The sequence below is a fragment of the Mauremys mutica genome, chromosome 13, assembly GCF_020497125.1.
Source record: "Mauremys mutica isolate MM-2020 ecotype Southern chromosome 13, ASM2049712v1, whole genome shotgun sequence".
Lineage (NCBI taxonomy): Eukaryota > Metazoa > Chordata > Testudines > Geoemydidae > Mauremys > Mauremys mutica.
This window is the reverse complement of record NC_059084.1, coordinates 52505983-52521443: the sequence shown is the minus strand read 5'-3', so window position 1 is coordinate 52521443 and position 15461 is coordinate 52505983. Positions and strand designations below refer to the sequence as shown.

General features: G+C 45.0%; 2 protein-coding genes and 1 pseudogene across 2 annotated transcripts; all 3 read right to left on the bottom strand.

The window, feature by feature from the left end:
* Positions 1-1700: 1700 nt before the first annotated feature.
* On the bottom strand, positions 1701-2645 carry LOC123347714 (olfactory receptor 6C4-like). The gene has a single exon (XM_044984948.1). The coding sequence runs from the start codon at positions 2643-2645 to the stop codon at positions 1701-1703; it is 945 nt and encodes a 314-aa protein (XP_044840883.1).
* Positions 2646-12112: 9467 nt separating this feature from the next.
* Positions 12113-13060, bottom strand: LOC123347713 (olfactory receptor 6C75-like). The gene has a single exon (XM_044984947.1). It carries the CDS (start codon positions 13058-13060, stop codon positions 12113-12115), a length of 948 nt encoding a protein of 315 aa, XP_044840882.1.
* A 390-nt stretch (positions 13061-13450) lies between these two features.
* LOC123347712 lies at positions 13451-15003 on the bottom strand (annotated as a pseudogene).
* Between the last annotated feature and the right edge of the window lie 458 nt (positions 15004-15461).

The window sequence follows — 15461 nt, the reverse complement described above, 5'->3', positions numbered from 1 at the left end:
GGGGGATTCTTATTCTATGGCAGCCCAAAAACCCAATAACCAAAGAGGCAGTGGATCTTGGGATGAAGCTGATGGGAGACCCAAAAGAAGGAAGTGTATTGCAAATACCAACATATGCAGTAAGTTTATTGTTTAACCACACCAAATGTTATAGCTTTACCCATGGCCAGACAAAAGAACGTGTTTAGCCTTTGTCCAGAAGAGCAATATTGATGCTGTTGCACAACATCATCTGCTGCTTCCCAAAGGAGAGATTTTCTGTTCTTCCTCTTCTCAGTCACTTTATGAAGAGAGACAAGGGCGATTTTCAAAGGGACAAAGGACAATTTGCACCCAACTCCTATTGCTAGTCCCTGGGAGTTGAGCACCTGGAGTAAGATTCTGCTTACACATGTCAATGGTAAAACTCTGAATTCAGTGGAGCTGGGCTTTCACCCGCACCTCCCTCTGTACCTTTGAAAATATCTCCTGCCAAATCAAGGAGGAAACAAATAATTTCTTCCCATTCCACTTCCAGCATTTCTGTCATAGAAATTGATACATTCATAGCATTTAAGGGCAGAAAGGCGCATTCGATCATGTAATCTGTTCTCCTGTACAGCACACACCATGGAAGCGCACCCAGTCACGCCTGTATTGATCACAGGAACTTGTTTGACTGAAGGCAGGTCTACAGTACTGCTTAAGTTGATCTAACTTATGTCACTCGAGGGTGTGAAAAAGACTCCCCCTGAGTGACGCAAGTTACAGCAACTTAAGCACTGTCTGCCCCAGCGTTATGTCAGTGGGAGATGCTCTCCTGATGACATTGCTTCCGTCTCTTGCAGAGGTGGAGTAATTATGCTGGTGGGAGAGAACTCACCCATCGATACAGAGCACCTTCGCCAGACCTGCAGCTGTGCCGATGTAGTGCTTCTAGTGCAGACCTGCCCTAAATCAAAATATCCCAGAAAGGCATGTGGCCAAGACTTGAAAACAGTGAGTGAGAGAGAGAATCCACCACTTCTCGTGGTAGTTTTTTCCAATGTTAAAGATAGAGGTCTTATTTCTCGTTTGAATTTGTCTGGCTTCAACTTCCAGCCCTTTGATCTTCTTCTGCCTTTCTCCACTAGATTCAGAAACACTCTGCCCTCTGGTATATATAGATACTTGTATATCGTGAACAAGTCAACTCCTAATCTTCCTTGTAATAAATCCAATAGATTGAGTCTCTTATGTCACATTATAAGGCATCTACCCATTTCTAAGATCTGCCCTACAAGGCCTGGATTATCCTTTGTGCAATGTACAATGGCCTACGAAATGGGGTGCTGATCTCCATTGGGGTCATTAAGCATTGCTACAGCAGTGCAAGGTGTGGTAAGAAGCAGACCAGGGGAGGGTAGTGGAGGCCAGGTAACCAATAGAACAGAATGTGCCCGTTTCTTAGCAACTCAGTAGACAGGACAGGCTTGCACCAAAAGCAAGCAAAACTAGACTCTGTGAATATCCATTTAATTCTGCTATTGACCGGGTGTCTATACAGTGACCAGAACAGTAGGTGTTCACTGACTTCCTTTTCCTGAGGAAGTTACCCTGGATACGTTGGTTCCAAAGTGCAGCATCTTACAGTGCACTCATGACACACCTAAGCCCATTGTAAGGTTGGAACGAAATCAAAGATATTCACTTTACTCTTGCATCTTTTGATTTTAATTTCTTCAGGCCCGATTTGGATGCTTAAAACACACCCTGTCACAAGCATCCTTCAGGGCCCGTTTGACTTGTTCGTTCCTGAGAGCATAGATGTAGGGATTAAAGAGCTGGGTGACCACCGTGTAAAGAAAGGACACAACATTGTCAAAGTCCCACCCGCCGCGCTGACTTGGTCGGATGTACCTGAAAATGGAGCTACTGTACAATATCACCACAACCATGAGGTGGGCAGAGCAGGTGGAAAAGGCCTTTTTCCTGCCCGCGGAGGATGGGATGCGCATGACCGTGGAGATGATACAGCCATAGGAGATGATGGTGACCGTCAGCGTGCTGAGCAGCGTAAGTACAGCTGTCACTAGGGTCACTACTTCAATGATCCCTGTGTCTGTGCAGGAGAGTTGGAGCAACGGGGCTGTATCACAGTAGAAGTGGTTTATGATGCTGGGGCCACAGAACGGCAAGCGGACAAAGAGAACGGTGGTAGGAAGCACTAGGAGGAAACTCACCAGCCAGCAGCCAAGCACTAAGTAGAGGCAGACCCTGTTGCTCATGACAGTGATGTAATGTAGCGGGTTGCAGATAGCCATGTACCGGTCAAAGGACATTACAGCCAGGTGGAAAAATGTAGAGGAGCCCAGGAAGAAGAAGAAAAATGACTGAAGAAAACAAGTGGGGCGAGAAATGGCTTTTCTCCCTGTCAGGAGGCTGTAGAGGAACCGGGGGATGATGACGAGGGTGAAGCATGTTTCCAAGAAGGAGAAGTTCCTGAGGAAGAAATACATGGGCGTTTGGAGGCAATGGTCCACCAGGGTGATGGTGACAATGATGATGTTTCCCATCAGGATCAAGAGGAAGGTCGCTAATAGAACTAGGAATATGACGATGTTCAAATGATTGTCATTGGTTAGTCCCAACAGGATGAATTCCACCACTGCAGTGCGGTTTGGCATTTATGGTTCATCTTGAAGCAAATAAACAAGACATATTACTTTTTAAAAAAAAAGCACAAAACGATAGGTTTTTCTGTTTTGTTTTTGTTTTGCAGAACAGGTAGGAGAATGAATCAGACAAATACTTTCAATGGGAGTTCAGAAAGTGAGCGAGATGTATGGGGATAGATAGCTCAGTGTTTCTCACTGCATTCCACAGAGCAGAACAAGTATGTTGCCTGGAGCTTTCTGCTAAAATGATGGGCAGCGAAATAGAAAGCAGAGATGACACTTAGGGCACCTTCATTAGCAGGGCCGGCTCCAGACCCCAGCGCGGCAAGCACGCGCGTGGGGCGGCCCTTTCCCGGGGGGGGCGGCAGGCTGGGCCGGCGGACCTGCCGCAGTCATGCCTGCGGGAGGTCCACCGGAGCCCCGGGACGACCGGACCTGCCGCAGGCATGACTGCGGACGGTTCGCTGGTCCCGCGGCTCGGCTGGACCTCCCGCAGGCGTGACTGCGGCAGCTCAAGCGGAGCCGCTGGACCTGCGAACCGTCCGCAGCTGCGGGATATCCAGCCGAGCCGCGCGACCAGTGGACCCTCCGCAGTCATGCCCGCGGGAGGTCCGCTGCTCCCGCGGCTCCGGGGCGCCTCCCGGGCATGACTGCTTGGGGCGGCCAAAAACGTAGAGCCGCCCCTGTTCATTAGGTTCAGTGGTTAACATCCCCTCCAGGTGAATGGCAATGATTCACACTTCTCTCTGCAGCCTCAGGCAGATGTAGCTGCATCGCTATATATTGGTTACAAATACAGTGCATGCCCCCATCTTCACGCCCTTTCTCCCTAGAACCCACCGCCTTCTGATTTTGAATACAGGCATAATTTGAATGTCTACATTTTTGATCATTCAGGTCATCTGGTTTATACCATGTTCCAGCAGCTCCAAAAATCTGTGGAGAAGCTCTTCTTGAATTGAGTATGGTTGGGATTAATGCTGCGAAAACGCTGATGCCTGTGCAGAGGTCCTTATGGAGTAGGAGATGTACAGAGATGAGGACACAAATATTTGTCAAGAGGAAGAGCTGCTCACCGCATCTCAAAGAGATCCCTGTCTCTTTTCAGGTTTGGTTCCCCAACCTTCTCCACTCCCAGTGTTCTAATCTTTTTAACCATAGTTCTCCATGACTTTTAATCCACAGCACAAGCTGGTCCCCTACCCCTGAGGACTACCCATTTTGGAACAAGGTTTATGCAGCTGTGGTTTGTGGGATGTTTTTGGGGTTGAGTTTTGACTTCAGGACATTTGCCGTCACTTGTGCCCCAAACTAAAAAAAAAGTTTAATTTTCCTTTATATATTTCCCTTTAAGAGGATTCCTAGAAGAATATTAACTGCATTCTCCAACGAAGAACTAATCTTGTGCTTTGACCTCAGTTTACCAATACGTTTCTCACCATCAACATCTGATTCATCCCTTATCTCAACCAATCTGTTTATCCTACCCACAGAGCTGTGTCACATTATGCACTAACATTAAAAGCTGTTTAGGCACAGACTCCATCTCCATCTAGCCCATTGGTGGCTCCAATATGGTCCCACAAACAAAACAAAACATAAACTATAACAATGATAACAATACCCACCAAGTTCTTCAATTCATTGTCACTCTAAACTCCCACCCCGGCAGTCGTGCCTCATGCATCCTCGCTCAGATGCTGTGATGTTGGAGACCTCTGGAATACATGGAGTAGGAACTGAAGAAGCTCGCAATCTTGCAGCTACTGAACTGATATGCTCCAAATTAGGTCTGTGGTCCAACAAAACATGGGGACAGACTCGGGTGTTTGCTCCTGTGAGAAATAGCCGCTCGTTTTTTAAGAGTTGTGGTGCATGGAATTCTTCTCCTTCACCACTGGCTGTGACCCCTGAGACCAATTAGCTAATGTGCTTTGCTGAGAAAACACTCCTGATCCTTTCTTCTGAACATTTGGGGACACACTTGTTTGCTCGCTATGGGCAAGCCAATGAACTCTGTCACCATTTGCAGATTCACTCATTTTCATGGCACAACAGGGAATGGAGATAGAAAATGTGACTATAGTATAATGCCCTTCTGAGAGATTGGCCAAGGTTTATAAAGGTATTTAGGTGTCTATTGGGATTTTCATAATCACATAGATCAGGGTTTCTCAAACAGGGGTCGCCCCTTGTGTGGGGAAAGCAGCGACCCTATTTGAGAAACCCTGAAACTCACTGATTTGAATGGGTTTTAGTGACCTAGGTGTTTTTGAAAATCCCCAAATACCTTTAAAAATCTGGCCCTTAGGATGCAAAATCCCATTGACAGTCAATTGGGTTTAGGTTTCCAGATTTTTTAAGGTATTTAGATGTTGACACGCAATGGGATTCAAAATCCTTTTTGAAAATGAGATTTAGGCCCCTGAATCAGTTAGGCATTGCAAGGCTGAGCAGCAATACTTAAATACCTGGGTCCAAATGCCTACATCACTGTTTGAAAATGAAATGTAGACTCCTAAAGCATTTAGGCGTTGTGATTCTGAGCACAGCAATATCTGAAAAACTGTTATGAGCTTTCGTTCTTTCCTCTGCTTGTGTTCAGAGAAACAGAACTTTGTACATTCCTTGTAAATTAAACAAGATTGAATAAAAGACAATACCAGACTCCATCAATTTCTACTTCCAGCTAGAACAGCCCCAGGGCCCTGAAATTTAAGTAGCTCCTCAGGTTGTAATTTAAGGGCCACATTTTTTTTTTGTATCTGTGTCTTTAGCTCCTAAATCAATTTGGCATTGCAACATTGAGTGCAGGAATGCCTAAACACCCTAGCCCTTAGATTCAGATGTTCAAAGCCACCTAAGAGATTTAGACACACAAAATCCATTTTGAATTAATAGAAGTTGGGTGTTTAGATCTCTTAGGCACCTTGGAAAATTCCAGCTTTATCCTCTCTGTCCCAGACTTTTCAGAAGTTTAAACCTCATTGTCTGTCCATGCAATTTAAATGTTTGAAGTGTTGCATCCATGTTGGTCCCAGGATATGAGAGAGACAAGGTGGGTGATGTGATATATTTTATTGGAGCAGCTTCTGTTGGTGAAGGCACAAGGTGAAGTGGCCAGTTAACACCCCTGCAGTCATAGGACAAAAAAGGGGGATTAGTGAACAGAACAGGTAATCGTGAAGTGATCCATCCTCCCATAACGCCACATGTTATGATAGGCATGTAAGGTCCATGGATCTTGAAAGGTGTGTTTCAGGGGGTGCTGATCATTGCAGAAGTAGAGAGATGGCTGCAGGTTTTGCTCCTGTTGTTATGGCAAGGTCTGGTGACGCATTGTGGTGTTGTGTCCTGATCCATGGGAGCTTACTTCTGACGATGAGCTTGGTCAGATTGAGGGGTTGTAGGAAGGCCAGAAGAGGCAGGGGTTGGGTTAGATTTCTTTCAGGATGTGGCCCCCATCCTGCTTGGGTTGTAACTGTTTAATTGTTTAAAGATAGCCCTATGGGTTGAGTGTGGGTGTGGTAGGTGACAATTAGGGCTGTGCAGTTAGTTTATTTTCTGTATTTGTCATAAACATACGGCTAAGGGTAGCATAAAATCCCTCCTTTCCCTGTAAAGGGTAAATCCTGCCTTTACCTGTAAAGGGTTAAGAATCTCAGATAACCTAGTTGGCACCTGACCAAAAGGACCAATAAGGGGAGAAGATACTTTCAAATCTGTGGGGGAAGGTTGTTTGTTTTGTCTCTTAGGGCTAGTCTACACTTACCTGCCGGGTCGACGCGGTGAGTTCGACTTCTCAGAGTTCGAACTATCGCGTCTAATCTGGACGCGATAGTTCGAACTCCGGAAGCGCCGCGGTCGACACCAGTACTCCACCACTGCAAACGGCGGTGGCGGAGTCGACCTTTGAGCCGCGGACTTCGATTCCGCAGCGTCTGGACGGGTGAGTAGTTCGAACTAGGGTACTTCGAATTCAGCTACGATATTCATGTAGCTGAATTTGCGTACCCTAGTTCGACCCCGCTTCTTAGCGTGGACCAGCCCTTAGTGTGTTCTCTCCTGGTCAGCGAGGAACCAGGACAGGGAAAATACATCTTCTAAAACCATATCTGAACTAAGCATCTGATATTACAGAAATAGCAAGTAAAAGCAAGGAAATGCGTTCGGTTATCTTTTGTTTTAGCTTGTAAATTTTCCCTGTGCTAAGAGGGAGGTTTATCCCTGTTTTTGTAACTTTGCTTAGAGGGCAAATCCTCTGTGTTTTGAATTTGATTACCCTGTGAATTACCTTCCACCCTGATTTTACAGAGGTGCTTCTTTTACTTTTTCTTTATAATAAAGTTCTGTTTTTTACAAATCGGATTGGTTTTAGTGTCCTAAAAACCCAAGGGTCAGGTCTGTGCTCACCTTGGTTACTCTCAAGCCTTCCCAGGAAAGGGGGTGAAGGAGCTTAGGGGTATATTTTGGGAAAACAGGAACTCCAAGTGGTCCTTTTCCTGAATCTTTGTCTAACTCACTGGGTGGCGGCAGCGATACTGTTCCAAGGACAAGGAAGGATTTGTGCCTTGGTGAAGTTTTTAACCTAAGCTGGTAAAAATAAGTTTAGGAGGTCTTTAGCCTGGTCTACACTATGCGTTTAAACCGGTTTTAGGAGCGTAAAACCGATTTAATGCCACACCCATCCACACTAAGAGGCCCTTTATATCGGTATAAAGGGCTCTTTAAACCGGTTTCTGTACTCCTCCCTAACGAGAGGAGTAGCGCTAATATCAGTATTACCATATCGGATTGGGGTTAGTGTGGCCGCAGATCGACGGTATTGGCCTCCGGGCGGTATCCCACAGTGCACCACTGACCGCTCTGGACAGCAATCTGAACTCGGATGCAGTGGCCAGGTAGACAGGAAAAGCCCCGCGAACTTTTGAATATTTCCTGTTTGCCCAGCGTGGAGCTCCGATCAGCACGGGTGGTGATGCAGTTAAAAATCAAAATAAAGAAAGAGCTCCTGCATGGACGATGCGAACGTGATCGCTGTAAGGGCAGGCAAATCTGTTCTATCAGCACTCCGTTACAGAAGACGAAATTCAAAATCATTTTTTAAATATCTCCAGACAGATGCCATAGCAGGGACTCAGCGCACTGCTGCGTGACAAGCGTAACGGAAAGCCAAAGAATCAAATGGACGCTCATGGACTGGAGGACTCAAGCTATCCCAGAGTTCCTGCAGTCTCTGAAAAGTATTTGCATTCTTGGCTGATCTCCAAATGCTTCTAGGGTCAAAAACAGTGTCCGCGGTGGGTCAGGGCATAGCTAGGCAATTTACGCACCCCCCCCCCCACCCCCAGAAGTGAAAGGGAAAACAATCCTCTCTTGACTCTTTTACATGTCACCCTATCTTTACTGAATGCTGCAGATAGATGCGATGGTGCAGCACTCAACACCAACATCCTTGCTCCCCCCACGCTATGGATGGCTGATGGTACAAAATGACTGGTACCCGTCCTCATCATCAGCCTATTGGCACATGGGGCAGTGCAAAAGGATTGCTAACCATGCTGACTAGCATCTGTTAGGTCGATCAAGGGCGCCTGGTCCTAATTTTTCCTGGTAGATGGTACAGTATGGCTGATAACCATCGTCATCATAGCAACAGAGGGCTGAGCTTCATCAGCCCCCACCCTTCATGTGTAAAGAAAAGATTCAATTGCCCCTGAACTAGCAGAGGGATGCTGGGCTCCTCTCCTACACACTCCTTACTGTCCTGTCTGGACTATCATAGCAGCTGGAGGCTGCCTTCCACTCATATCTCACTAACAAGTCACTGTGTCTTATTCCTGCATTCTTTATTACTTCATCACACAAGTGGGGGGACAATGCTACGGTAGCCCAGGAAGGCTGGGGGAAGAACAGAATGAACAGGTGGTGTTGTTGCAGGAGCACCCCCTGTGAATAGCATACAGCTCATAATTTCTGCAGGATCTGACACAGAGCAGCTGTGCTCTCTGGTTCTCTGATACAGTGGTTCTCTAGTACACTTGCCCATATTCTAGGCAGGACTGATTCTATTTTTAGATACCAAAAAGGAGGGATTGACTCAGAGAGTCATTCCCAATTTTGGCTTTTGCGTCCCTGGCTAAGAGCAGCCAGGGGCATTTATGACAGCAGCAAATGGAACAGTGCAAAAGGACTGGTAGCCACGATCATCTTATTACCAATTTATGGTATGGTAGATGGTACAATATGGCTGATAACCATCTCTGCTATCATGCAAAAGCAAAAGCATGCTGCTGTGTAGCGCTGCTGAATCGCCTCTGTGAGCGGCATCTAGTACACATACGGTGACAGTCACAAAAGGCGAAACAGGCTCCATGATTGCCATGCTATGGCATCTTCCAGGGCAGTCCAGGGAAAAAAGGCATGAAATGCTTGTCTGCCATTGCTTTCCCAGTGGAAGGAGTGACTGACGACATTTACCCAGAACCACCCGCGACAATGATTTTTGCCGCATCAGGCACTGGGATCTCAACCCGGAAATTCAAAGGGGCGGGGGAGGCTGCGGGAATTATGGGATAGCTACGGAATAGCTACCCACAGAGCAATGCTCCAGAAATCGACGCTAGCCTCGGACCGTGGACGCACACCACCGATTTAATGTGTTTAGTGTGGCCGCGCACACTCGATTTTATACAATCTGTTTTGTTAAACCGGTTTATGTAAATTCGGAATAATCCCGTAGTGTAGACGTACCCTTTCATGCAGGTCCCCACATCTGTACCCCAGAGTTCAGAATGGGGAGGGAACCCTGACAGTACTGAAGTAGGAATTTAGACTCATAAATGCCTAAATCCCATTTGAAAATGAGATTTTGGCTTCTAAATCTGAGTTTAAGAAAACAATATTTCTCTAACCCCCAAATAAAACTGTTAATTAGAATAAACAGTTACTGTTGTAGACTTTAGAACTATTAGCCTATAAATATGTATATTTAATAATTGGGCCACACCATTTGCAGCGCATACACTCAACTTCATCCTTTTCTCCTGTTTTTTTTTATACTTTCGAATACTTCCTTGTGTTCTGAAGCGTATTCTGATGCAGATTGTTGTTTACTTCCCACTTCAGTGTGTCGAATCTTTAAACCGTTATCTGCCAGCAGCTTGAATTGCTTACGTGGTGGGCATGAGCTTCATCAATACGTTCAGATGCTCATGCACTTCAGTGCTTCCGTGCGTGCCTGTTTGTTTAGTTTGTGTATCTTCAAGACTAATCCATAGCCTGACTTCAACAGGCAGCTTTGCACATACACACAGACTAATGTATTAGTGTAATACATCTATCTCATGCCATGTATCGTATGTCCCCCAATAAAACAAGTTATTTTTTATATTTGAATGATACAAAAGTAGTGTGAAAATCATAAAAAAGCTGAATAATATTTTTTGTAAAACACGGGAGTTTTTTGGTAAAAATCAGTTTAAACTGAAAAGGAAGGGGCTTACATGTAATACAGAGAGTCACTGTACAATGAATTCTACAATGATTTTTCTCTCAATCACATGAACAGTCCACAGATCCAGACAAAGGTAATAAATGGTATCACCCAAGAGTTCTGAATGAACTAAATGTGAAATTGCAGAACTACTAACTGCAATCTGTAACTTATCATTTAAATAAGCTTCTGTACCAGATGACTGGAGGAGAGCTAATGTGACGCCAATCTTTAAAAAGAGCTCCAGAGGTAATCCCGGCAATTACAGGCCTGTAAGCCTGACTTCAGTACCGGGCAAACTGTTTGAAACTATAATAAATAACAATATTGCCAGACATATAGATGAACATAATTTGTTGAGGAAGAGTCAACATGGTTTTAGTAAAGGGAAATCATGCCTCACCAATCTACTAGAATTCTTTGAGGGGGTCAACAAGCATGTGGACCAAGGGGGATCCAGTGGGTATAGTGTACTTACATTTTCAGAAAGTCTTCGGCAAGGTCCCTCACCAAAGGCTCTTAAGCAAAGTAAGCTGTCATGGGGTAAGAGAGAAAGTCCTCTCATGGATTGGTAACTGGTCAAAAGATAGGAAACAAAGGGTAGGAATAAATGGTCAGTTTTAAGAATGGAGAGAGGTAAATAGTGGGGTCCCCCAAGGGTCTGTTCTGGGACCAGTCCTATTCAACATATTCATAAATGATCTGGAAAAAGGGGTAAATAGTGAGGTGGCAAAATTTACAGATGATACAAAATTACTAAAGATAGCTAAGACCCAGGCAGACTGCGAAGAGCTAAAAAAGGATCTCTCAAAACTGAATGACTGGGCAACAAAATGGCAGATGAAGTTTAATGTTGATAAATGCAAAGTAATGCACACTGGAGAGCATAATCTCAACTATACATATAAAATGATGGGATCTAAATTAGCTGTTTCCACTCAAGAAAGATCTTGGAGTCATTGTGAATTGTTCTCTGAAAACATCCATTCAATGTGCAGTGGCAGTCAAAAAAGCGAACAGAATGCTGGGAATAATTAAGATAGATAATAGGACAGAAAATATCATGTTGCCTCTCTATAAATCCATGGTATGCCCACATCTTGAATATAGCATGCAGATGTGGTCGCCCCAGCTCAAAAAAATCTATTGGAATTGGAAAAGGTTCAGAAAAGGGTAACAAAAATGAGTAGGGGTATGGAATGGCTTCCGTATGAGGAAAGATTAATAAGACTTGGGCTTTTCAGCTTGGAAAAGAGATGGCTAAGGGGGGATATGACAGATGTCTATAAAATCATGACTGGTGTGGAGAACGTAGATAAGGAAGTGTTGTTTACTACTTCTCAAAACACAAGAACTAGGGGTCGCCAAATGAAATTAATAGGTAGCAGGATTAAAACAAACAAAAGGAAGATTTTTTTCACTCAACACACAGTCAACCTGTGGAACTCCTTGCCAGAGGATGTTGTGAAGGCCAAGACTGTAACAGGGTTAAAAAAAGATCTAGATAAATTCATGAAGGATATGTCCATCGATGGCTATTAGCCAGGATGGGCAGGAATGATGTCCCTGGCCTCTGCTTGCCAGAAGCTGGGAATGGGTGACAGGGAATGGATCACTTGATGATTCCCTGTTCTGTTCATTCCCTCTGGGACACCTGGCACTGTCCACTATTGTTAGGTTACTGGGCTAGATGGACCTTTGGTCTGACCCAATAGGAGTGTTCTTATGTTCTTATGTTAGAAACAAAACCAGGTTTGCTCTCTGAAGGGTAAAGACTTTGCATTATTTGAAAAGCACTGTGCAAAGGCAAAGTCCAAGGCCTCAGTAATAGAGGGCCAGGGTCTGAAACCTTTCCTCCTATTCTGGACGTCCCCACTCAACATAATTTGAAATGAGTATGTACCTTTATTAGATAGATAGATAAAATCAGATGATAGATTAGATCGATCGATTGATCATTGTTTGCATTTGTCACCTCGTGTCACATCCTTGGATTCTTAGAAAATATCATGCTCTGGCTGAGTGTGTTCCTCAAGGCCTCTTTCACCTGTTTGTTCCTCAGGCTGTAGATTAAGGGGTTGAGCAGAGGGGACACAACATTGTTAAGAACAGCCACAGCCCTGCTCAAGTCCAGCCTGCTGCTCCATGTGGGTGTGACATACATGAAAATGCAGCTGCCGTAGGTGATGGAGATCACGGTGATGTGAGAGGCGCAGGTGGAGAAAGCTTTCTGCCTCTCGGCCGTGGAGGGGATGTGCATCACCTTGGAGATGATATTGAAATAGGAGAACACAGTGATGGCTAAAGTGCCCAATATGCTGCCTGTGGCCAAGAGGAAATCCAGGAGCCCTAGGAGCCGGGTGTCTGTGCAGGCAAGTTTAAGCAATTCAAAGTTGTCACAGAAGAAATGGTTAATGATGTTGGGGCCACAGAATGGCAACCGGAACAATAGAACAAGCGGGACGAGCACATACCCAAAACCAATAAGCCAAGAGGCCAGCACCAGCCAGTTACAGAAGTGACCGGTCATGATGGACGTGTAGTGCAGGGGTTTGCAGATGGCCACATACCTATCGAAGGACATGGCCGCCAGCAGGCAAAACTCAGCAGTGCCCACAGTGAGATAAAATAAACATTGTGCAAAGCACCCAGCCACAGATATGGACTGGCAGCCCGACGCCACATTGAATAAAACTTTTGGGATGGACGCTGAGGTGAAGCCAATCTCCAAAAGTGAGAAATTCCTGAGGAAAAAATACATGGGTGTCTGGAGGCGCCGGTCCGCCAGAGTGATGGAGATAATGAGAATGTTTCCAGCTAAGGTCAAGACGTAGGTGATAAGTAACAAAACGAAGAGCAGGATCTGCAGCCAGCGAACATCTGTGAAGCCCAGAAGGATAAACTCTGTCACTGCAGTTTGGTTCTCCATGATGGCTGCTCACTTACACGGTGTTTGAATAAAAATATAAATTTCAAGGGATCTATGATATTTAGCAATGGATCATCTAGAGAACTTGTACCAGAAGTAATAAGTTTTACTAATGTAGCTCTGACGTTGCAATGCCCTCGTTTGGGTACAGGAAATCAAGGTCTTGCAATGAAACCGAGCATGGAGATTGCTTGTTATGGTTGTTGCCTGCAGCAAATGCCCAACACTATTTCCAGTCCCCTTTTATTATTTCCACTTCCCATGGTTCTTTTCCCACTCCTGCTGGTACTGCAATTCCTTCAGAGACCAATTAGCTAATGAGTGGTGCAGCATCCCTGAGGACACCAGGACACACTCCGAAAGTTTGGGGATTTCTTTTTTGTCACAGCTTTACTGGCTGAAAAGAAAACAAACGGCTAGAACATAAGGAAAACAATTCCATCTCTTGCTTTTGCTTTTTTGCTTTTTCTTGCCCCCAAAATCCTAGAATCCTAGAAATGTGGGAGTGGGAGAGACCTCGAGTGGTCATCTAGTCCAGTCCTCTGCCCTGAGGAAGAACTAAGTATTTTCTACACCATCCCTGACAGGTCCTTGTCTAACCTCTTCTTAAAAACCTCCAATGACGGAGACACCACAACCTCCTTAGGCAATTTGTTTCAGTCCTTAACTAGCCTGATGGTTAGGAGATTTTTCCTAATGGCCAGTCTAATCCTCCCTTGCTGCAATTTTTGCCCATTACTTCTTGTCCTGTCCTCTGTGGGTAAGAAGAACAATTTATCACCCTCTACCTTACATAACATAAGAATGATCATACTGAGTCAGACCAAAGGTCCATCTAGCTCAGTATCCTGTTTACCGACAGTGGCCAATGCCAGGTGCCCCAGAGGGAATGAACAGAACAGGTAGTCATCAAGTGATCCATCCCGTTGCTCATTCCCAGATTCTGGCAAACAGAGGCCAGGGACACCATCCCTGCCCATCCTGCCTAATTGCAATGAATGGACCTAACTTTAGGCACTTAGAAAATGCTTGGCCACAGATGTCCCTTAGACCCTGTTCGACTTGTTCTTTGTGGTGAGCGTAAATGTAGGGGATAAACAGCAAGACCAACACACAGTACAGAAAAGACACATCTTTGTCAAAGTCCCGAGGGCCCCGCTGACCTGGTCAGATGTACCTGAAGATGGCGCTACTGTACAATATCACAACAACCAGGAGGTGAGTGAGCAGTTGAAAAAGGCCTTTTTCCTTTCTGTGGTGGACAGGATCTACAGGACAGTACAGATGATACAGTCATAGGAAATTATGGTGACTGTTAAAGTGCCAGGTAAGACCACTACAGCTGCAACCAAGAGCATTACCTCAATGTGTCCCGTGTCTATGCAGGAGAGTTGGAGCAATGGGGCCATATCGCAGTAGAAGTGGTTTATGACATTGGGGCCACAGAACGGTAACAGCACAACCATAAATGTTGGAGGAAAGATTAAGAGAAAACTCATCACCCAACAGCCCAGCATGAACTGGAAGCAGACCCTGCCATTCACGATGGTGCCGTAAGCAAGGGACGGCAGATAGCCATGTAGCAGCCAAAGGACATGACAACACCCATCGCTAAATGCAGAGGAACCCAGGAGGAAGAACAACAACAGTTGAAGGAAACAACCAGGGAGGGAAATAGATTTTCTCTCTGTCAGGAGGCTGTAGAGGAACCTGGGCAAGATGATGTAGGTGAAACAGATTTCCAAGAGGCAGAAGTTCCTGAGGAAGAAATACATGGGGGATTGGAAGCGATGGTCCCTGAGGGTGAGGATGACAACAATGATGTTTCCCATTATGGACAGCAGGAAGACAACTAATAGAACCACAAACAGGATGATGATTAAACGGTGGTTGCTGGACAGGCCTAAGAGGATGAACTCCTCCGCAGTGGTCTGGTTCTTCATTTTTTGGCTCATCTATAAAGAAAAAAAATACAAACATCAAACCTAGAGTGGACAGAATAATCCCAGGGGAACCTCCATGTCTAAATAGAAAAAAATCTCTTCAATGGGAGGTGGGTGCCCAACACCCATCTATGAAAAGATCCTGACAGAGAAATTAGAATCAAGCAAAGGATCTCAGAGGACAATGACTGATAATTGCAAAGAGAGAGAGAGAGAGAGAGAGAGAGCTGGAGGGGAAGAAAAAATGAAAATATTTTCTTTTAAGAAACCATAAATTTTAACTTTTTTTCCATAGAAACAGAGATTATAAATCTAGAGGGCACCATTCTGATAATGTAGTCTGATCTCCTGTACAACGCAGGACAGAGACCTTTCCCTGAATTAACTCCTGTTCTGCACCTCCTTTAGAAAAACATCCCATTATAATTTTTAAAAATTCAGCACTGGAAAATCCACCA